Source organism: Cupressus sempervirens, chromosome 10 (genome assembly GCF_028749045.1).
Source record: "Cupressus sempervirens isolate cs-2001-9-10 chromosome 10, ASM2874904v1, whole genome shotgun sequence".
Classification (NCBI taxonomy): domain Eukaryota; kingdom Viridiplantae; phylum Streptophyta; class Pinopsida; order Cupressales; family Cupressaceae; genus Cupressus; species Cupressus sempervirens.
Window position 1 is genome coordinate 995185444 of NC_143127.1, and position 22879 is coordinate 995208322.

At 40.2% G+C, this 22879-nt stretch overlaps 2 protein-coding genes across 3 annotated transcripts in view; one reads left to right on the forward strand and one right to left on the reverse strand.

Moving 5' to 3' along the window:
- The window catches only part of EMB2786 (COMPLEX 1 LYR-like protein), a 69898-nt gene that overhangs the window by 19566 nt on the left and 27453 nt on the right, over positions 1–22879 (forward strand). The window lies entirely within an intron of this gene.
- LOC149537310 (uncharacterized) lies at positions 9858–11117 on the reverse strand. Its single transcript, XM_089803623.1, has 3 exons — positions 10972–11117; positions 10692–10849; positions 9858–9874 (listed from the first exon to the last, which is right to left on the reverse strand). The coding sequence occupies exons 1-3, from the start codon at positions 11115–11117 to the stop codon at positions 9858–9860; spliced, it is 321 nt and encodes a 106-aa protein (XP_089659749.1).

Sequence of the window (22879 nt, forward strand, 5' to 3'; positions counted from 1 at the left end):
AATTAAACACTGGTCTTTTTCTCTTGATTCATAATCCATATGCTGGCAAATGTTCCATTTCTTGCCTTTGAGGAATTAATATATTCCTCTGTTGCATTAATTTATACTTATTCTTTATTTAAAATATTATTTCAATCATTTACTTTTGTTCTCAATTCATAAATCCCAAGTTTAAAGTTTTCCTCTAATTCTTGCCATTTGAAAAACTTTTATTGTCTTCATGTTCTAATTGATCTGCTTTAAGCATCTTGGATTTGAGGTTGTTATCCAGGATCAGGTACACCTGCCTCGGTTTTGCAGAGCCAGAAGCGCAGGGGATTTGGATCACATTGATCGATCCCGTCAAGTTGGCCTGAACCGGTTGGATATCCCAGCATCGAGCAAGCAAGGCTCGTAGGATTCCAATCTGCAGTTTTGGGAACCAACATAAGGCATGACCGTATTGCAAGATACAAGACTGTGACTACACAGTCAAACTGCCAACCTGAAACAACAAAAAACCCTCAGCAACAAAGTCTTGATTTTATGTCGGAAACCCAAACACTAGCCCAACTGAGAGACCCAGACCATATATATGATCACAACAATTACAAAAAGTGATCAAGACCAAGACCATAGAAAAGAGAAGCCAGTCAATTTTGGAACCACTTGGCTGCTTCTACTTTGGAGAAATTGGGAATCTCCATAGTCTGACTCGACGCCTTCCTCTTCCTGCATTCATCCATCTTCAGGCTGCTCGCTGGGTCCCCGTGATCCTCCAGCAGAGAGATGTCAACTGCTACCCCAGAAACCCCTAGCTTGGGTAGACACCATTTCTCCTTTCTTCATCCTCAGATTCACAGGGACTTGTCACCGAAGTAGAGGGCGACTTGACTCATCTCGCCGTGCTATAGAGTGAATGGGTGTTGATTTCCGCTTCCTACACATTGGCTCGTTCCATGCCAAAAGGGGATGTAAATCCCCATCATCAACAACAATCAAATGCCAAGGTCCGCATGTTTGGCATTCATTGAGCTCAATGATGGTAGATGAATGGGGAGGTTTTGCTACCCATCAATCAAGATTCCAGAAAATCCAATTCCTTTGGCTGGATGGAGCTCTAATCCTCCACGATTGCAAGCTTTAATGCCTCAAGCTTGATTGCAAGCTTTAATGCCTCCACTGTCGCTAGACATACAACTTGGTTATTTGTACCATCCACCACCCTCTTGGCATTGAAAGCCAATATGCTACCATCTTCAGACCTTGCTACAACACCAATACTAGATTGGCGAGGGTTACCTTTTGATGCACCATCAAAATTGATCTTGATCCACCCTTTATCTTGAGGGGACCATTTTGATCTTTTACGTACTTTCTCAACCGGTTAAGGAATCAGCTCCCCATTGCCCAATAGTGGGCCGCCATTTGACCATGGGCCACCTTCTCTGTATCAATGTATCCTTGGAATTAAAGGGCATCTTGCTTGGGTTGACATGGGATGCAACATTAGAAGTTACTTCAGATATTGCTTTCTCAACTCTGCTTAATAATCTCTCCATTGTTTCTGATTTGTGTTGGAAAATATGCCTGTAACGCTCTTTCCAAATCTCCTATAGTGTTGTGGATGGGATGATGGTCCAAATTGAGGACAAGTAGGATTTATGGGGTGGAGCTGACCATGTTTCGAGCTAACCTTTTAGCGCATTCGGCATCGGACCATACCAACCTAGCCTTTTGAAAAAAATTCCTAGACCTTCTTTGAGACTTCATAGCCAATAAAAAGGTGGTCCAAAATTTCATCAGCTCTATTACACAAAGGGCATTTGAATGGGCCTGAAAATCCCAGTCTCATCAATCTGTCCCCCGTGAGGATTCTAGAGTTCCCAGCTAGCCATGTCAAAATCCCGACTTTTGGCAAACAAGAGTTGTGCTAGCACAATTTCTTTTCCCATTCAATAGTGTCATGCTATTTCACCAATGGTGAATATCCAATTTTTACTGCATGTCGCCCACTTCTGGTTGCACACCATTGTTGTCTGTCTTCTTGTTGGGATGCTATAACAACTCTCATGTTGAGAATGTGTCTAAAGGCATCCGCCTCCTTCGTACTCAGGCATAGTGATGCTGGATCTTTCCATTTAACTGCATAACTAGGGGACCAGGATTCATGGTCTATATAATCTTCAACTTTGTCTCCCCAAGCATTGGTGGAAACTTAGATGATATTCTGTGAAATATTTTCATCTATCATCGCCGTTTGCCCATCCCACGAGTCAAACCAAAAGTTGGCTTTGTGGCCATTGCCTATTTGCCAAGTCAGATGGTTCGATAATCGATACAACACTTTTGTAGTTTATCAAAAAATTCCAGATAGTAGAGTCGCGTGGGGGGTTTGCAATAGTCAAAATTCATTCGTCCACCATGGTGTCCAAAAATTTAGATCTCATAATTCTAATCCACCTTTGTTCCCGTTGGGAGAAAATTTGCGAGACAAGTTTTGCTCCAAGAGCGGTGTTAGGAGTTTCCAATCACGCAATCCAGCCTCACCACCCCCTTTAGAAGTGCACAACTTATCCCATGTCATCAGTGGGATCTTGTCAGTCTCTTGGTTGCTATTCCATAGAAATTTTCGCATCTTCTGCTGAATGGTTGAAGTAACATTGCTTGGATTTCTAAAATAGGACATGGAGTAGATTGGCATTACTGAGACTACTAATCTTAGAAGCAATAGCCTCCCTGCAAGGGTGAGCCACTTTCCTTTCTAGTTATCTATACGACTCAAACAATCATCAAATAGATCTTTCCAGTAGTCCTTTTTTCCGGTTCCTTCAAAAAGAGGGACTCCAAGAAATTTGCCAATTTTAACCCCAAAGGTCACTGCAATAGCTTCCTGGGTTTCCTTTCCTGTATTGATAAAAAATTTTCAGACTTATTCTAGTTTACTGTTTGACCTGAGGCATTACTATAGAAGTCCAATGTCCTTTTCATAATTCTAGCCTTCGCCATTGTAGCTTCCTCGAAGAAAAAAGTGTCATCCGTGAATTGGGAATAGTTTTGAGTTTCAAGGTCTCGAGCTATGGGTATCCCTTTCCGTTGTCTGTTGGCTTTGTACTTCTGAATCGGCCTTTGAAGAACTTTTTCCAATAGTATGAATAAGAAAGGTGAGATGGAATCACCTTGTTTGATTCCCCGCGTGGTTTCAAAGAATCCTTGTGGGCTGCCATTAACCAAGATTGAGGCTCTATATTCTTATCATTGCCTTGATCCAATTGATCCATTGTGCATCAAAGCTGAACTCCTTCAGAATCTGGAGCAGGAATTCTCTATCCACCTTATCATATGCTTTCGTGATATCTAGTTTTAATAGCATACTTGTGGATTTGCTTGTGCGAGCTGAATGAATGGCTTCATGTGCTATTATTATTCCGTCTACTATGTTATGATCTGGCGTAAAGCTGCTTTGCTCAAGAGAGATAAGTTTGTGGAGAACTTTCTTCAATCGATTTGCTGCTATTTTCGTTATGATCTTGTAAACTGTATTACATAGGGAGATCGACTTGAAGTCATCAAAAGATAATGGCTTGGTCTTCTTTGGGATGAGGCCTACAAAAGTATTGTTAAAGTCTCTGAAAATGAAGCCCTTGCTCCTCAATTCTTCCACCATAGCTAACAACTCCGTCTTCAATAAATGCCAGAACTTATGGTAAAATATTGCCTGAATACATCTGGGCCAAGCGCCTTATCCTTTCCCAGCCCAAAAACCACATTCCTCAGTTCTTTTAGGGATACTGGTCTGACCAAGTTTCGATTATCCTATGCTGAAATCAAGGACGAGATTACACTCAAAATCTCCTCCTGCATCCGCGTTTGGGACTCTGAACCACAGCTCCATAATGCTGAAAAGAAACTGATTGCCTCTTGATAGATGGCTTTCGGATCCTCCACAACTAAACCATCTTGACAGGTAATGGAGAGCATTCAATTAATACTTCAGCGCTCTTTGATCGAGCTATGGAAAAAAAATTGTATTTCGGTCCCCCTCTTTGTAACATCCGGTTTTCCCGGGTCTAAATTAACAAATACTAAACTCAAAGAAATACAATTTCTACTTCGTTTCATAAGAAGACAGTTATATCATTCATGTTCATGTGAATAAGATTTACCGTTAAAATCAGTTAAACAAAATTTCTTAACTAATTACTTGAAATACCATCAAATTAAATTACTACAGAAATTAAAAGCCACATACCTTGGAAAACTGAGTTCAAATCAAACTAGGGATGCTTCTGCAACCACCCGGGGTTAGTCCACCAATACACTATAACAATTTCATATGATGACTATCTTCTTATCTGCCATCTTAAAATCAAATGATAATTTTAAATAAATACCACTATATTTTAAATTAGGGCATCATTTACCTTCGGTTCGTTTAGGGCTTCTGATACCGCTATCTCACTTAGGGCTTCTGCTACCACGGATTCATCTAGGGCTTCCGATACCACTGATTCAAATAGGGCTTCCAATACCATGGATTCAAATAGGGCTTCCAATACCACGGATTCAATTAGGATTCCGATACCATTGTATCCTTTAGGGTTCCAGTCATCTCTCAAATCAATTAGGGCTTCAGATTCCTTTACTTCTGATTGCTTAACTGTGATAGTATCTCAAGATTAGAAAATATACTTATATTCGTTATTCATGTATATGAAAGTAAAATGATGATAACAATGAAATACTTCAATTTAATCTTACCTCATAAATAAAAATGACAATACCTGTTATCGATAAACAATTGAGTGCATGACTTATCTTTGTCTAACGCATATCCGACTTCTTGAGAGAGGTGAAACATTGTCAGGGGCTTAACCACCCAACCTCGGACCACAACTTATCCCCACACGATCTTTGATGAGAAAGGCCCTCCCTACTCAGAATTGACAGGGAGCATCATTCCATCCATTGGGCATCATGATAAATAACACGCCATACAACTTGGCAGCAGGAGATCACCGTAACAAGAGTATGCATGAGCTATTAATTAATTCATATTAAAAGATAAATATTGAAATGTCGTAACTGATACTGGTTCATATTATTGATGATTCCTTTCTCACACTTCATCACCCATCTTCTCGGCTACATAGCCGGGTGAGCCCCAGGTATTCGGAATTTCTTGGAGTAGACGGCTCTAACAATTATTCAAGAAGATTATATACAATCATTATTTCACATTCTGTGATTATATTCATAAAAGATCTCAAAATTGACAACATTCTTCCTGAGTGAATCATGCATAAGCTATAGAAATGTTTCATGTATCACTATATGAATACTGATGTCAAACTCTTCACCTCCTCACCCTATTCAGGCCTCCAAGCCATTGATTCCCAGGTGTAATCAGATTAAAGATCACAAAGATATTTTACAACTTCTTCACCACATACTGACATCTTTGCCTGGTGAATTACTTGGTTAACTGGTTTCAATATCTTACTCTCAGTTATTTATATTATAACAAGATGAAATTGATTTCCTACTAGGATTATAACTTTCTTGCCATTTACCATAAATGATCCAAAGAAATTCTTCATGCTCGAAAATAAATATAAATGAAAGAAAATATCAGACTTATTTATAATCAATGCAGTAATAAAAAGACAATCGGCAGACTTTTCAAGGGAGACAACATACTTTATAGGTATATGGCAGACTTACAAGAAGAACAACAAACTTTATACGTTATTCACTGTCATATCATCTCTATGACAAACTTGCAAATGATAAAATAACGACAGGCTTATACATTAATCAATGTCTTCTTATCACATGCTGATACTTAGAAGGGTTACGACCATAACTAATGGCATAAGAACAATATCCAAATAAACGGGTCAGAAGTCTTACAGGAAATACGGAAGACTTATGCATTAAATGGGTTACATCTAATCTTGCTTTCATGACCAAATCTGGTATTGGCTTGCATTTGATGGAATTCTGCCAACCCTGCTATCAGACCCGCGGCAAGATGGAAAACGATTTGAATTGGAAAGAATGATTTGAAATAAAGGTATTTAGATAAAGTTATCAGTGCAAGCTCCGTTTCATTGGTGAGCATTGAATTCGATTGCCAAAGATCATGAAGGCTGAAGGAGAAAGAAGAATACCGATAATCAATCTAGGAATCCATAAATAAGAATGGGGTCAGACCTTTCAGCTACCATCGGTTACAAGATCACTCCAATCTTTTATCAATCGGCTAAAGGAAAAGAAAGAAAGAAAGAAAATAAAAGGTTTTGAAAAGTTATTTTTATTATTGAAAACTAATAAGCAACGTCACTTAATTAATAAATAATAAGAGCCCGACTCTATGGCTTCCATCCATCACAATAAACCTTACAAATTCCAATCATAAATTCAGCTTAGATTCCCAAGTAATAAATCAATTAAAAACATAAAAGAGAAGAGGAAATGATTAAAAAGGAAAAAGATCATAAAATAGTTCCAAATGCCAAATATTAAATTGATTCCAAACCTAGTGCTATTTGGCTTAAATCGAGGAATAATAAAATAGAGTTATAATCCAAACTTTATTAAATTATGAACATTATTATAATCTTATCGGTTCATATAAACATCATTTTATTAAATTATAATGGTGTCGAATCATTTGTATGTTAAATGCATGTTAATAAATATTAATTAAAATAATATGATGAAAGATATATATTAAAATCCTTTAAGATACGCTTTATATTTTAACTCAATTATTTTAATCAAATTATTTATTTAAATAACTCATGCAGTTCCACAGATGTATTCTGTTCCAAGTCGCTAGGTCCTCTACCTGTTTGTCCAATGATGGTGATGCCCTACCTAATTCTTTTTTGACAACGCTTCCACCCCTTCGACATGCTTCCTACAAGGAATTTCTCAGTAATTAAATTATTTATTTATAAATAATTATAACAGTTAACCTTTCATATTAATTCCATGAATTCGCGATTAACAATCAACTAACATGTCATCTTCACTTGAAATCATAACGACTAAATATCAAATTAAACTGCCAACTAACCTCATGTGAACCTCAATGGCTATATTTCAAGCTAGGTAAAAAATTGGGATGTAACACTCTTGCAGCCATGTCTCTCGGGACTTTTCTCTCCAATAAATTTCTTCGCACAGCAATATTTCCTCATAGCAAGCTTGCAAATCTTTCTCATTCTCATAGTCTATGCCATCCATACCTTTTTGTAACACTTTAGAGTTTAGGGCCGCTAAAGATCCTTCAATTTCCACATTCTCTTTAAAGATGTTTCCAAAGTGTGTCCCATTCCAGATTTTGAGATTCTGCTTGACAAATTTTAGTTTCTCAAAGAATTAGCAAGCTAGATTGCCGTCGATGGTGGGGGCTGATCTCCACCAACCCTCCACAAGCTCCATAAGTCTAGTCTCCCGAAATGACATTATTTCCATCTTAAAGGGACATCTTGTTGGCACTTCATCTCTCTATATTAGTAGGGAAATTGGGTAGTGATCAGACCTAGACAATCCCAAGATGCTAGATTAAAAAACAAGGGGTAGCCTAGTCCAAGGCCCAGTTAAAAAAAAGCGATCCAATTTCTCGGCTATATTTGAGAAACCTTGCCTTCAGTTTGTCCACATGTAAGTGCCTCCTTTAGCTTCCACTTCCCAGACGTTGTTCGTTGCAACAAAATCTTGAAAATCCTTTTGAGTTTGGCTGACTGCTCCTATCCCACCTCTTTTGTCCAGAGGGGATAAAGTAGCATTGAAATCCCCCGTTACAATGGTGACTTCTAATCCAATCTCAGTGATGGCCCGAGGAATGTTCTCCCATATAGCCTTTTTTTGAGCTGAAGAGGTCAGGCCATAAATGTTGTTGGTGTAATTAAATATTCACTAATTACACTTAAGCTAGCTTAGGATAATGCATTGCATAGTAGTTTGTGATTGAGACACTTGGGAGTTTGCACCTCAATTAAACACATGGTGTAGGAGAATTCCACTCTGGTTGGTCATAGTTGTTATCTCATTCCACCTTTAGTGTACTTATCACATTATCATCCTCATCATCGACATAATTCATTGCATAATGGAGGATGATCCACCTTTCGTGGACATGTGATTCCACCTTGTGTGGGTGATAGCTTATCTTCTCCTTATCATTGTCTCTTATTGTCTCTCCCAAAGTAACAAGAATCGGAATCGGCAAGGCCGAATCGAATCGTGAATCGGCGATGAATCGGCAAATTTGAAAAAACTCTTTAAATTTAAAGATTTTAACAATTTAAAACTTATTTCATGCACCCTTTATTGAATATAACTTAAACACACTATAACATCATCAAATAGAAGTTAAAACTTAACATACATAAACATGGAACATAAAATCCATCACATATGTAACTATGTTATCTAAAATGTAAATTGTAGGCTAGCTGAAGTAAATAGAAATCAAATGATTACAATGATTTAAATCATAGAATGTATGTAAGATAATCCATAAGACATCAAATCATAAATGTATGTAAGAATCTAAGATGAAGATCCATGAGAGTTTGAAACATATGTCTATCAATGATTCAGTATCAATATCTGTAAACAAAATATAAAAACAAGGCTCCAGCTCAAGCCTCAGACTCATAGTCATCATCATCATCCTCAACATCATCCTGAAGCTCGGCTGCAGCCTCAGCCTCAGCCTCTGAGTATCCAGTCTGCCTAGTAGCAAGGTGTCTAATGTAGGTCCTAGAGGACTGCTGAGCCATATCTCCCGCATGTAAGATGGGCTCATGAACGTCGCTAGGGCCTGTGCCTATGCGTGCACGTGTGCGTCTACCAATGCCTGAAGAACGTGCTCTAGCTGCCTCAGCCTCTATATCCACCTGGTCAACCCACACACGGTTTTCCTCAGTAAAGACTGGATCCACAACCTCTGTGAGCCACTCTGATTCTAGATCAATCTCCTCCAGAATGATCGGAGAGGAGTCGATGCCCAAAATCTGTCTGATCCTAAGACGGAGGTTGTAATGAACAAAGACAATATCATTCAACTTCTGCACTGTCAACCTGTTTCTCCTCTTCGAATGGATGTGCTCGAACATGGACCAACTGCGCTCACATCCAGAAGCGCTGCTTGGCTGACTCAGAATACAAATGGCAATTTTTTGAAGTTTTGGGGTTGTGGCCCCAAACATTTGCCACCATCTATCTGCAATAAGGGAAAAATTGAAAATAGAAACAATTAGTCTCATTTACAAATTACAAGTTAACTCTAAAATTACATAATCAACTTTAAGATTAGAATCTAGATTCATGAACATTGAATATATTATTTAATTTTTACCTGGCTGTAGTGTTGTCTGAGCATTTATGGCCATCCTGCCAGAGAAAAGTGGCCCCTCTTTATTGTTGAATTGGTCTAGCTCAACAATCGAAGCAGCGCTATCTTCATCGCTACTCAACCTCTGAATCACTGTGTATAAGCCAGTGAGAACCTCCGCATCCGCCTTGAACTCAGGACGGAAACGATATGCCGGATTCAGAAAGTAAGCTGCTGCATGGATGGGTCGATGGAGCTGATTCTACCATCTCCTATCGATGATGTCCCAAATAGGGCCATACCTCTCCTGCACTCCTGCATATTGGGCTTTGATGGCCTCCTTGGCCCTATCCATGCCCTCATAAATGTAGCCCATAGAGGGCTTCTCCCCATCAGCAGTTCGTAGCAAAGCTACAAGGGGCTCAGTGACCTACATATAAAGTAATAAAATATAAAATAAAACTTAAATATAAAATAATATAACTTAAAGTAAAAGTAAAATACTAAATGTTAAATTGCAATAAATTTACCTGCAGGATTTCTCTAGTGGATTTCCAAAAACCATCCTCATCAAATATGCAATCCGCCACATCTATCCCTACAGTGGTCGTAGCATAGGAAGAGGAAATCCACTCCCGCCCAACAAACATGCTCCTCAATTCATCCCTTGATGTCAACAAGGACTGCAAGGTGATGAAATTCGAGGCAAACCTTGTGATACCTGGGCGAGCTAACTCTTTGCCTTCTGTGTACTTCCTCATTGTGCTAAGGACAAATGAATGATTATAAATAAATTTGCATATGTTTTTTGCCCTTTCCACACATGATTTGACAAACTCAAGTTTGCCAATTTCCTCCAACATGAGGTCAATGCAATGTGCCGCACAAGGGGACCAAAATATGGTGGGTGCCTCTCCATCAAAAGTTTACCTACAACAATTTTAAGTCAATTAGAAATTCAAATTTCAAAATTCAAATAAATTTATTTTCAAAACTTGAAAAGTTAAAAGTTTACCTGCAGCAACATAACTTGCTGCATTATCCGTCACCACCTGGATCACATTTTGTTCTCCCACCTCTGCTATGACTTCCTCAATAGCCTCACATAAGTATGTGGCATTTTTTACATGTGCGGAAGCATCAATGGATTTGATGAACATGGTATATCCTACAAGTAACAAAACAACGAATTAGAATATTAAAATTAAATGGATCATCAACAAATTAGCATTCAACAAATCAAAATTTACAATTATGTATGTAGGAAAGTAGAATGATCAATTACCTCCACAGGATACAAGAAAATTGAGGAGTGTTCTATTCTTCCTATCTGTCCAACCATCAGTCATGATGGTGCAACCCTTTGCAATCCACTCCTTTCGGTTCTCCTCGAGCTCAGCCCTCATGTCCTCTACCATCTCATTCAAGAGGTATCCGCTCAACTCAGCCTCAGTTGGGGCTTTAAACCCCGGACCACAAATAGCAACCGCGTCTATCATGTTCTGCCAATAAGGAGCCCTGTCACAAATAAAAATTTAGATGTCAAAGACTCAAATTATAAAACAAGTAAATATAATTAAAGTTTTACTTTTACTTTTAATTTTAACTTTAAAGAAAACAACGAAAAAAGAATCAATTACCTGGCTGCAATAAATGGAATGTTGCAAAAGTACCAAAATTTGCATATCTCCTTTCTGGCAGCATCATGAATTTTCTTGTTCAAACCCATGCCCTCAAGCGTGGGTTGAGAACCAGGAGTAGTGCGGGGCACAAAGTAACTATCCATTCTGTTTTTCCGCACTCTAGGCTGCAATAGGTTGGTGTGGGACTTTGTCTCAGTATGTGACCGACTAGCACTAGCACGAGCAGAAGAACTAGGATAAAAATGAGGCCTAGAAGAACCCTCTCCAACACAACCTATAGATGCAGAAGCTGATGCAGATGCAGATGTGGATGCGGCTGCAGATGCGGATGCGGGAACATGGGAGCCAATACCCCTTAACCCTTCAAGTTGCATTTTCCTATTAGCTTTGTCTTTTTCAATTTTTTCTAATGCCATTAAGCAAGTGCGTTTTGCCTCAGGAGTTTGGTGAGTGCAAATTGTAACATCGTGTCCAGGTATAGCAGCAATGTGGTATTTCAATCTATAAATACCCCCAGAAGTTATTTTTTCTTTACAAAAAATACATTTTGTTTGATATTTGGTTCTTCCAAGAAACTCTTTGTTATATTTCCAACATTCATCTTTTCTACCCATTGCGAATTTGCAAAAAATGAAAGCAAAGGCTGCTGCAATAAAAATTTATATGTAAAATATCAAAGTTTGAAGCTAATAAAAGCTACAAAACAACAAACCCTAGTTTGCAACTTAGTAAAAATAAAGAACATTCAAGATCTAAACTAAAAATCTTGAAAACTATAAAAATTTAACAAAAAATGCATAATACACTAACATGCAAAAAAAAAAAGAGCACTTACCTCTTGCAAATGAGTTGAGGAGTGTTGAGATTGGCTCCTTAATGCTCCCAATGCAATTGATGGCCTCCCCAAATGGATTGCTGATCTCTTTTGTGCTCTTTCTTCTTGCCGGTTAGAAACCTATGGCTTTTCTTTTCTCTTCTTCTCTCTCACTTTTCCTCTCTTCTACTCATGTTAAACAAATAGAAGGCCCTTTAGGGTTATAACAAAGAGAATAGGTCAAAAACAAAGTAAAAATAACAAGCAATTTTTTAAAATTTTACAACTCTATACTTTATTGGCTGCGGGCGATTCATGCTGATTTTTCTAGGCGATTCATGCGATTTTTTGGATGAATCGCTTGAATCGGCGATTCAGGCGATTCACCTGAAGAAATTGGCAATGGCGATTTCCAACTCCAAAAAAATTGCCATTGCTGAATCTAATTGCTAAATCACCGATTCAGGCGATTTTATGGCGATTCTCGTTACTTTGGTCTCTCCTATATAAGGAAGCCTATTAGGTACATTTAAAATCAATTCATTGGATGTCAATTAAGTCTATTATCAATAATAGCATTCTTGCATCTTCATGCAATTGTCTTGCCAATCTCTTGTGGAAGTTATCTTGGTCTTTCATTTGCTCCTGGGGGTGTTGTAAAGTCACCTAAAACTCTAACAAATGTTGATTAGGACCCTAGAGAAATTAATAGTTTTGGCTGTGAAACTCATCATCAGCTAGTGCTGTGATTTGGAAATTGGGGTAATGGAGACCATCTTGGGATTCCAAATTATGCCAAGGCCACCGGAAGCTCCAATTGAATTTAAAAAAAAAACAAGACCACTGCCTTCGCACCTAAAAAACGCACCCTACTTTCTCAATTTCAACTTTTGTTTCTTGTATACAAACAATGTTTGCTTTTGCTTGATCAATCCCTCTCTTGATCAAGCGTCTCTTGTTAGGGGCATTATAGCCCCTGACATCCAAGTCAAGATCTTCATGGCCTCTTGGGAGAGACCATGTCCCTCCATGATCTGAGCTTTTTCTGTCCTGTCAAGTTTCTAGCCTCTGCCAACAATTGTTTCAGCGATCTTTGTCCTCTAGGGTTCTTTGGACCACCTTTAGGTTTTGGATCTTTTGCACCCGTTTGTGAGATAGTTCTACTTTCTTCTATCCCTACTTCTTCATTTGTGCCAAAAAATCCTCTTCTCCCTCCGAGGATTCCTCATCTTCATCCGCCCCTTCCAACAACACCAATTTTGACTGGGGGAGAGCAAAGCACCTTCCACTATGTCATTGTCTGATGACAAAAAATTGCCCTTTTCTTCCAAGCCCTCCAATTTGAAAGGCTCCGACTCATCATTCAGACCTAGCAGAGTATTGGTGACCTTTCCTTCTTCAATTTGCTCTTCCATGTTGTAGTTGGAATAAAGTAACTATTGTGTTTAGTACTTGTTATAGCAAGTTGGGCGGGATAGTTAGAAGGTGAGGGAATGTGTCGGTTGGTTTCCAACCAACCGACCCTTCTATAAGTACTTGGAACATTGTTAATGTACTCGTGTTTTTTGGTATTAATAAAGAAACCATTTCCTCGCCTACTGGTATTGTGGTATTACTGGTACATTCTATGTTTTACTTATGTGTATCTCAATTGTGTTATTTTGTATCTGTGAACTTGAGTGGTATTCCCACTTTACATTTTTGGTGCCGTTGCCTAAGTTCGAACCTGGAGGTCGGTAGGATCGGGAGGATGGAGTAATGGGAAGACCCTTTGTACCGCTCATCCAAGTAACAAATAGTGACGGAGAGGAGGAAGAAATAACTAGGGAAGATCAGTTGACATGTGATTTGGTGACGGCCTGGGAAGTTGCGGTCGATCACTATGTAAAAAGAGAAGCCCGTGAGAGAATGGTCCTTGAAGGTACGGTACACGACGAACTTTCGGTGCCACCAACCATGTACGATCTCTTAGGAGAGATTCCTCACCTCTTAGTGTGCAATTTGTTACAAGTAGGAGAGTAGAGAGCCAAGACACAAAGGGAACAGAGGAGACAACAAGTATTGCAGCAATTTGCCGAAAGGAGGACCAGGGAGCAGGAGGAACGTGGAAATTCCAAAAAGGGAAACAGGTAATAACGTTGATTCATGCCTCTCATTCCAAACATATATCCGAGGCGGGTACAAGGAGAAGAAATTGAGGAAGAAGTTTCCTTGAGGACATTGCGTCTCTAGCAACAGGAGGAGAGACGTTGTAACTTGAGGGGAGGACAAGGGGATCTCATTGAAATCCAAGAAGGGTTGATTGAGCATACAATTGAGGGTATTGCAAAATTGGTCATCTTGGAGGCACCAACAAGGAAGTTAGGCTACATAAATCTAGGGACACCTGCGTGGAAGGATATCCGACAGGAGCAAAGTCCAGAAGAAGAATATACTTCTAGTAATCAAGAATTAGGTTCCTCGTTGAGAGCAAACTTCCAGTCAAGAGGAAGTATCCCATCGGGAGGAAGTGTGCCATCGGGAGGAGGCATTCCATCTAAAGGAGTGTTATTGGGAAGAAGTGTTCTGACAGGAGCGAGACATAATGGCTATAGACAAACAAGAATTGCCAAGGTTCACAGGGGAGGGCTTAGAGGATCCCGCTTGGCACTGTAAAACGTGCATAACAATATGGCAAACAAATGGAGAAAATGATCCAGCAGAATGGTTAAAAGCCTTCCCCACCACACTAAGGGGTATTGCCATTGATTGGTATACCGATTTGGAGGTAGCAAAGAAAAACACATGGAGTAATATCTGCACAACTTTTGAAGAGGAATTCAGACTGTTGTGAGATGATGATGAAATGGTAACGGAGATTTTTCTGTCAAAGCCTATACTAGAAGACTAAAAGAGCTCATAGGGAAACTGGACAATGAGCCAACAAATGGACTGAAGAAACGATGGTTTATTGAAGGACTAACACCGTCGCTTAGAAAAAAAATGAAGATAGTCCCACCATCAACCTTTGGGGATGCGTGTGCTTGTGCCATGGACATAGAAAGTGAGAGTAAAACCTCCAAATCGAGAAGGCATGGAAGCTCCAGTGAAAGTTCGGAAGAGAGCGAAGAAAAATCCAAAACCATTCAAGCCTTAAGAAAAGACTTGAGACGATTGATGAAGTCGTAGGGAGTAAAGTAGAAAAGAAAGAAGGGGGAGAACTTTGGTGCACTTAGTGTGAAAAAGGTCACACAAAAGGAGCATGCCCAAAGAAACATTCTGCAAGATTTATCAAGTACTGGGGCACGCAATTAAAGATTGTCCCTAGAATTTAAAAACACGGAGCGCTCAATTATTCTTGATCCAAGGGGAACAATCTACACCACCCTCCACTCCTCAGAAGAATATAAATACAGAAGCCTCACCAGGAGGATACAGAAACAACAAGAGGGGAAGTAACAATAATAGCGATAACAATAGCAATAACAACACACCCCGACATCCACTTCAGTATGATTCCAAAGGGAGACTGATGATCCGGTGTGGGAAATGCAATGAATGGGGACACTTTGCACGAGATTGCCAAAGCGGAGGACAAAATGGAGGGATGCTTTGTAAATGGTGTGGGCCAGGCAACCATGCAGATGCAAAATGCCCGAGACAGAAGGGTGTAAATATGTTAGACATTGAAGATGCCGAAGACGAAATTCTTGTGGTCACTAGGATGCAAGCCATAAAATTAACCTACCTAGATACTAGTACGGAGACGGAGAGATTTTACGAAGCAAAGAAAGACATCCAAGATAGTATGGGGGAGGAAGGAAAGACAAGGTCTGGAAAGCTTGCTTCCAATAGAGGTGTAACGAATATTGTGAGGCAAGTACTGGAAACTACTATCCCAGTGAAAATAGGTGATAATTAGAAACATTACCCCAATCATAGGTAGCACTAACACAAGAAGCAAACCTAAAAGGGACAACCTCAAAGAAAGAGAAGGAGAAGTACACATAGAAGGCAATACTCTATTCACCATAGGAATGGGGAGAACGCCTGCAGTAGTAGAGATGGAGATATTAGGGTGGAAACTCTCAAACACTATTGTTGATGGAGGTTCCAGTGTAAATGTTTTATTAGAAGAAACATGGAAGGAAATAGGGAAACCCACACTTTGGCCACCAACATTTCAACTAGTGGGAGCTGACTAACATGGAATCAAGAGTATAGGGACACTCATGGGATAAAAAGTCATAGTCAGTACGCAACAAATTTTTTTGGATTTTGTGGTTATCACTTTAGATAAGAAAGGGTACGATGCTTTATCAGGAAGAGGATGGTTGGTCGCACAAAAGCCACCCACAACTGGAAACACAACACTATCTATTGAGTCTAAAGGTAGAAAGTACATCATGGATCTCAAGAACCAGTCAGTTAGTCAGGATTTGGCATCAGACTCTGAAGGAGAAGACTATGGAGGGATGGAACCAAATGAGGAAGGGGTGCTTAGATTGGGGAATGCCTAGAAGATGACACAAGTTCCCTTAGTGTATTATTTCATTGGCAGATGGGAGACTATGAAGTCTTCCATGCTGAATGTAATATGCTGGAACTGCAAGATTTTGAGTCAGAAGAACGATACCCGAAAGGGTACACAAAGTATAAGGAAGGGGGAGCAACTCTCAACAAGACATCGGCACACATTTTTGGAAACAAGGTGGAATACAAGGAAGATAAACTCCAGACCTTAAACCTGGGAGAAATGGATCAACCTATAGAAATTTGGATAGGGGATGATTGGGATCTAGTGTTGAAGGCTGTAGCCCTTAGGATCTTCCTGGAGTATAAGGACGTCTTTACTTGGACATACAAGGACTTGAAGGGAGTACCCCCAAAAGTGTGCGTCCATCGGATTCCAGTGGTACTTGGAGCAAGACCAGTACGAAAAAGACCTTATAGAATGAATAAAAACTATACAGAAAGGGTCGGGGAAGAAATCACAAAGATGTTAGTAGGGATAATATTTAAAGTGCAAACAAGTGAATGGGTATCTCCTATGGTCATATCACTTAAGAAGGATGGTGCTCAAATTCGGATATGTGTTGATTTCAGATGTTTGAATGTAGTGACAATAAAAGATCCATTCCCCATTCTGTTTACTGATAGCATTCTGTAGGAGGTAGCTGGCCATGAGATGTATTCTTTCATGGACGAATTTTCAGGGTACAATGAGATTAGCATTGCGGAGGAAGATAAGCTAAAAAATGTTTACCGTACAAGGTAAATGATTTATTAATGCATTCAGACAATAGACAAGAACATGTAACACAGAAGTATTCTTTTTATTATTCGCATGTATACAGAACATACTGCAATATCCGATATGATTGATTACAATGATGATCACAATTCTCCTTATGATTTAAAGTCCATTCCGAACGGTGTACATATACCTTCCCGAAGAGGTGACTCAACTGTCACGCACTCGTTCGGATACTATTCTACCCGTCGGCTACAATATAGATTTTATCGACATCATCCCCCCAAAAAGAAAAGTCGTCTCCGGACGACATAACAAAACAAAATACATTAACTGACTAACTATAGATCTGTTTCTGTCACACCACTTTCACCTTCGTCTCGTGCTTTCACCAAACTAGTCTCCAAAACACATTGCATTTGTAGCCTTTGTTAACACAACACTGTCACCTTAGCCAATCTGACTTTGATAGCCATCCGTGCTGCTTTCTTTGCTTCCAACGCCTAGGTATGCTGAGCCAAGTGTCGCTCTATTGCCTCCAACTAGATGATTAGCTCCTCCCGAGCTCTCTATGCATCCCCCAAGACAGCCTCACGCCAAACACCTACTCCGAGTGCCTCAAAGCGTAGCACCCCTCTTGAAAGGCTTCTCCAGTGCCCTTTCCACCTCTGACATACAAACACTCCATGTCTGCAGCAGCTCTAGGTCTCATCAATTGGTCACACTTCTCACGACTGATAATTGAACTGACTGGGGGTCTAGGGGGCATCGCCCCAGCGGGGTCGAGGGGCAGAGCCCTAGGTGCAACACCAAATTAGCACTCTCAAACCCACATAAAAGTCCATGGAACACACCATTTGTGTGATTTTCATCCAATCCCACACTATTTCTGCCAATTGCTTATGCTTTCTTCATTACCTGTTTATGTCTGTCCCTTCGGTACCATATGTTTTCCATTCTCAACTATTTTGATCTGTTGTCGTTTTTTTTTTTTAGAAACCTCCTATCACCCTTCTTCTGTGTCATATGGCAATCTTTCCTTCCAGTCCGTACGATATACTTATGTGTCGGCCATATGGCCAATAGCGTACGATACTCAGCTACTCAATCTTCTAGTATTCTGACCCAGTCTGTACGGTATATTTACCTCTTATAACTGGCCATGTCACGCTCTATCTAGGCTGTATGGACTTCCGTCTCCTTCTATCAGTTTCTGGTGCCATACAGTCTGTAGCTTTCCTTCTATGAGCATTGTACGGTTAGCATATTCCTCCTAGAAACGTCGTATGGTCAGCACATTTATTTCCTCCTAGTGAACGCCGTACGATGTTTGCTTTTCAAGATCTCTTTTGATGGTAGTTGACCTCTTTTCTATCGTATGACCGTAGGGTCAAGCCCCTTTTTCACACATCCATATGGTGACTTGCTCTTTCTTTGCTTGCTGAACCGTACGGTTGTTGTCTCTCATTCCTTGATGGCCGTACAGTTCCAAATATGCCTTTTCCTCCAAGGCCGTACAAAGTCTATCAATATCCTTTGTGTTTGTAGTTTCCCCTTATGAATTCTGTACGGGCCGTACGATGTGTATCTTCTAAGTCCGTATGGGATTCAATCCTCTCCTAATAGTTGTATTGTCGTACAATATCCTTCCAGACCATACAGTACTATAACCTCTCCTTCAGGCTGACTTTTTCTTCTTCTTGCTTGTTTGTACGAGCCGTACGGTATGCTCATGCTTGGTTTATGCTCACCATACCAAGCCGTACGATAATGTTTATCTTTTATAGTTGGTCATACTGTGCTCTTCCCAGGCCATATGGGCTTTCGTATGGCAATTGTGTTACTCTCTTCAGCCGTATGGTGCACCTCCAAGTCTCTTCTTGCAAATCTCCAGCCGTATGGTGTATTCTTCTCTTCTCCGCATGGGTCAAAGCTCTCTCTAGATTTTGGTACAATCTTTCTTGAACATGCAAATTGCCATACGGTCTTTGTGATTTCCTTGAGGCTGTACGGTGCATTAACTTGTGTTCTCCTTGAGTCCGTACAGTCCAAGTCACTAGTTGGTTATTACCCGTACGGTGATACTTTTCCCCTCTTGAGCTGTACGGTGTGTTATGTACAATATTTTCTCCTTTTTGGTCGTACAGTGGATCACTTGTGATTTTTTGTTGTCTTTTGCCTGGCCGTACAATGTCCTTCCTAGGTCGTACAACATTTTGTTTTTCTTTACTGCGTTCCTTTCTTGCTTACGCTCTTGATAGGCCATACAACCCTATTTTATGGCGGACGTACTCCCTTCTAGTCTCCTCCACACGTTCCCGTACGACCATAATTCCATTTGATGCTTGTCCGTATGGTGTACTTGCTTTGCTCTCCTAAAAGGCTGTACTATTTTTAATGCAGCTGTTTTTAATATTGGATTCCAGTTATCTCCCATCAGTATGTTCTTTGGTTCAGTATCATTTCCCAAATTCATGGTTTGAATAGTGGCCTCTTCATATTTTATTGGCTTTTCCTTATTTAATACATGTGCAGGTGTTTCATCCAGCTATGTGTTCCTTTCTTTTATTTCCCTAAATTCTTTTGGAAATCCATCTTTGTTGCATTTTTCCTCTATCGTTAGTATGTTGCAGCTTTGGAAGAGTTCATAATTCTCCATCTGCCAACGAAATTGGCCGTTTATTGAATCCAGAGCGTCGTCCTTCGATCCACCTTCCAACCGTAGGACTCCTTCCTCATCCGGTTCCATTTGCTTCTTACCTTCGTCCTCTCCTTCTGAATCGGACGATCCGGCTTCTTCTCCCACCATTTGTGTATGTAAATCAATAATAAATCTCCCTTCTTTGTTCTCTATTGATAGTGTATTCTTCTTCCAGTCATGTTTAACCTTTGCTTATACGAGCCAGCCTCGTCCAAGAATGGTGTCATATCCCCTTATTTTTAGCGGGATGATTACAAAGCCGAACAAGAACAGTTGTGTTCCAATAGTTACTGGTTGTGCCATTAGGATCCCTAGAGGCTTAATGCCATGTTGGTCTGTAGTTAGCAATTGGAACGTGGGTGGCCACAATGTCGGCTATCCCAACTTCTTCCAGGTATCTTCTGGTAGGACATTTACCCTTGAACCTCCGTCCACAATTGTTTCTGAGAGGATCATTCCCAATATACCCATTTCTACGACCGTTGGATGCCTTCCTGATGTGAGGGCTAGCAACATTGGGTCTGTTGCACTTGTTCCACTTCCCTTCTCTTGCCTAGGTTATCCTGGTAGTTTAGCAGCCAGAGCCATGTTTGTGAGTGTCGTTCGTAGTTGGGGCATTGTGAGGATCAAATCATTTAATTTTACTGGTACTTCAGCTTATAATATCTACCTTATGATGTTCTGTTTTGCGCAGTTCCTCATTGAGGTACCTGCAGTGCCCCCCTTCTCTGTTTGTGATTTCTCTGTCTGCATCCCTTTCTCAATTTTCGCCTGTGCTTCTTCCAGTCTCTTCTTTTCTTCCATCGGGTCTGGGTTCAACTTTGCCTGTTTACGTGTAATTGCCAGGACTTCCTCTTCGTTCGTTTCTGATTCGATACTAATCAAATTCACTCCTGATTTCGATTTTGGACACATGGCATCTTCATGGTCCCCAAGACCACACCATCTGCATAACAACTTTGGTGTGTTCATCGTTATACAGTTTCGTGCAAAGTGGCCCCACAAGTTGCACGCTCAACATTGAATCATTGGTCGGCCGTTTGCATCATACTGAATTCGACTGCAGCCCCCATTATTATTGTTATTATTGTTGTTGTTGGTGTTGTTTTGTCCCCTTCTGTTGTTTCTGTACCCACGTGAGGTGGCATCATCATTGTTTGTGTTTTTGTTCCCTCCTGACGTGGAAGCTTCCTATGTCAGGAGCACTTGTTGATGCCCTCTTGTTTTCATATTGAATGGGCATTCCTTTGTGGAATGTCCCGCAATTTGGCAGATATCACATAACTGATTCTTTGGACAGGATCCCTTAGTGTGACCTTCTATCTTGCATTCTGTGCACCATAGCTCATTTTCTTTGGTCTGGCTATTCACTTTCTACATATTCTTAAACTCTTTAATCATCTTGATCATATCCTTTTGGAGAGCTCGAACCTTCTTATTGCTCGTTTCATCACTACTGCTATCTTCAGAAGAGGATTCATCCGAGTCGGATGATTTTCTTTTCTTCTTTTTTTTTTTTTCTGTTCACTCTTTAAGTCCATCGTTTGATTGTATGCTTCAATGTATGACGATGGCAGTACAATCTTTATTTTCCTTTTTAACTCCGAGCGTAGTCCTTCTATGAACCATCTTTTTTTCAGCCCGTCTATTGGCTTACTTTCCATTTTATTTACTAATTCTTTTAGCATTCTAGCATATACATGGACTGTTTCATTTTTTCCTTGTTTTGTGGTGTAGATTTCTGCTACTATCTCATTGTCGTCTCGTAGCAATTGAAACTTTGTAATAAATTCCTTCTTTATGTTTTCCCATGTCGTTAGCTTTGTTGGATCGGTGTCCGAAAACCAATCAATTGCTACACCTCGTAAGGTGGCTGGAAATTGCCTTGCCCATTCGTCATGGTTGTTTTCTCCATTCGCTGTCCAAATCGTTTCGCAAGTTTTGCAGTGTCTGATTGGGTCAGCCGTGCCATCCCTGTCGAACTTTGGTAATTTTTCCTTTGGACTGGACATCGGTACCCTCTCTTTTGTTGTGTGCTATTGTCGGTACCCGCATTGTTCTGTATTTCCATACCGCTTTGAACACTTGCTTTATAGACACCTATGTTCTCAAGTAGGGTGAAGGCTTCCTCAAGGACTTGGTTGTTTAGACCAAACTGTATTTGCTCATCAGGTGTATCAGGGACGAAGAGTTCACCCCACGCTCGAGTTCCTTCGACACTCCGAGCCGCGCTAGTCCTTTCCCTTCCGTCTAGATTCCCCTGGGCGTATACCAGCTTGATAATTCTTCCTTTGTTCCTTTGATCACCTTTCACCTTTCTCAGGCTTCTTCTATCAACCTTTCCCTTGATCGACTTGGCGATTGCACTCCGTTCGATAGTGCTCCTGAGGTACCATGGTCACCTCCTGTGCCACCACTACCGTACCCTTCGGCGAGTTGTTGGAGTTTGTGCCTACGGTCACTTTGTTGTGTGCGGTTTAATACTTCTTGTGCCACCCTTATGTTGTCATCTTTTGGATTCTTATTTCTATCTTTATTCAATGTATTTGGCATTCATAGCACCCGGTCCTTATAGGTAACGGTGCCAAATGTTTATCGTACAGGGTAAACGGTTTATTAATGCATTCAGACAATAGACAAGAACATATAACATAGAAGTATTCCTTTTATTATTCACATGTAGACAGAAGATACTACAATATCCGATATGATTGATTACAATGATGATTACAATTCTCCTTATGATCCAAAGTCCATTCCGGACAGTGTATATATTCCTTCCCGAAGGGGTGACTCAGCTGTCACGCGCCTGTTCGGATACTGTTCTACCCATCTACTACAATATAGATTTTACAGACAACAAAAACAACATTTGTGGTTGAGGATGGGGTATATGCCTATAATAGGATGCCCTTCGGGCTATGCAATGCACTGGCCATGTTCCAGAGAATTATATGACATATCTTCGACGACATGTCAGTGGTGAATTTCAAAGCCTTCTTGGATGACTGTTCAGTTTACAGTGCGCAGGAGCAACACCTCAGAATCCTTGGAGAATGCATGGAGAAATGTCGAAGAGTAACTCAATCTGAAAAAATGCAGGTTTATGGTTTCACATAGCAGACTTCTTGGGCATATTGCGTGCAAAGAAGGATTG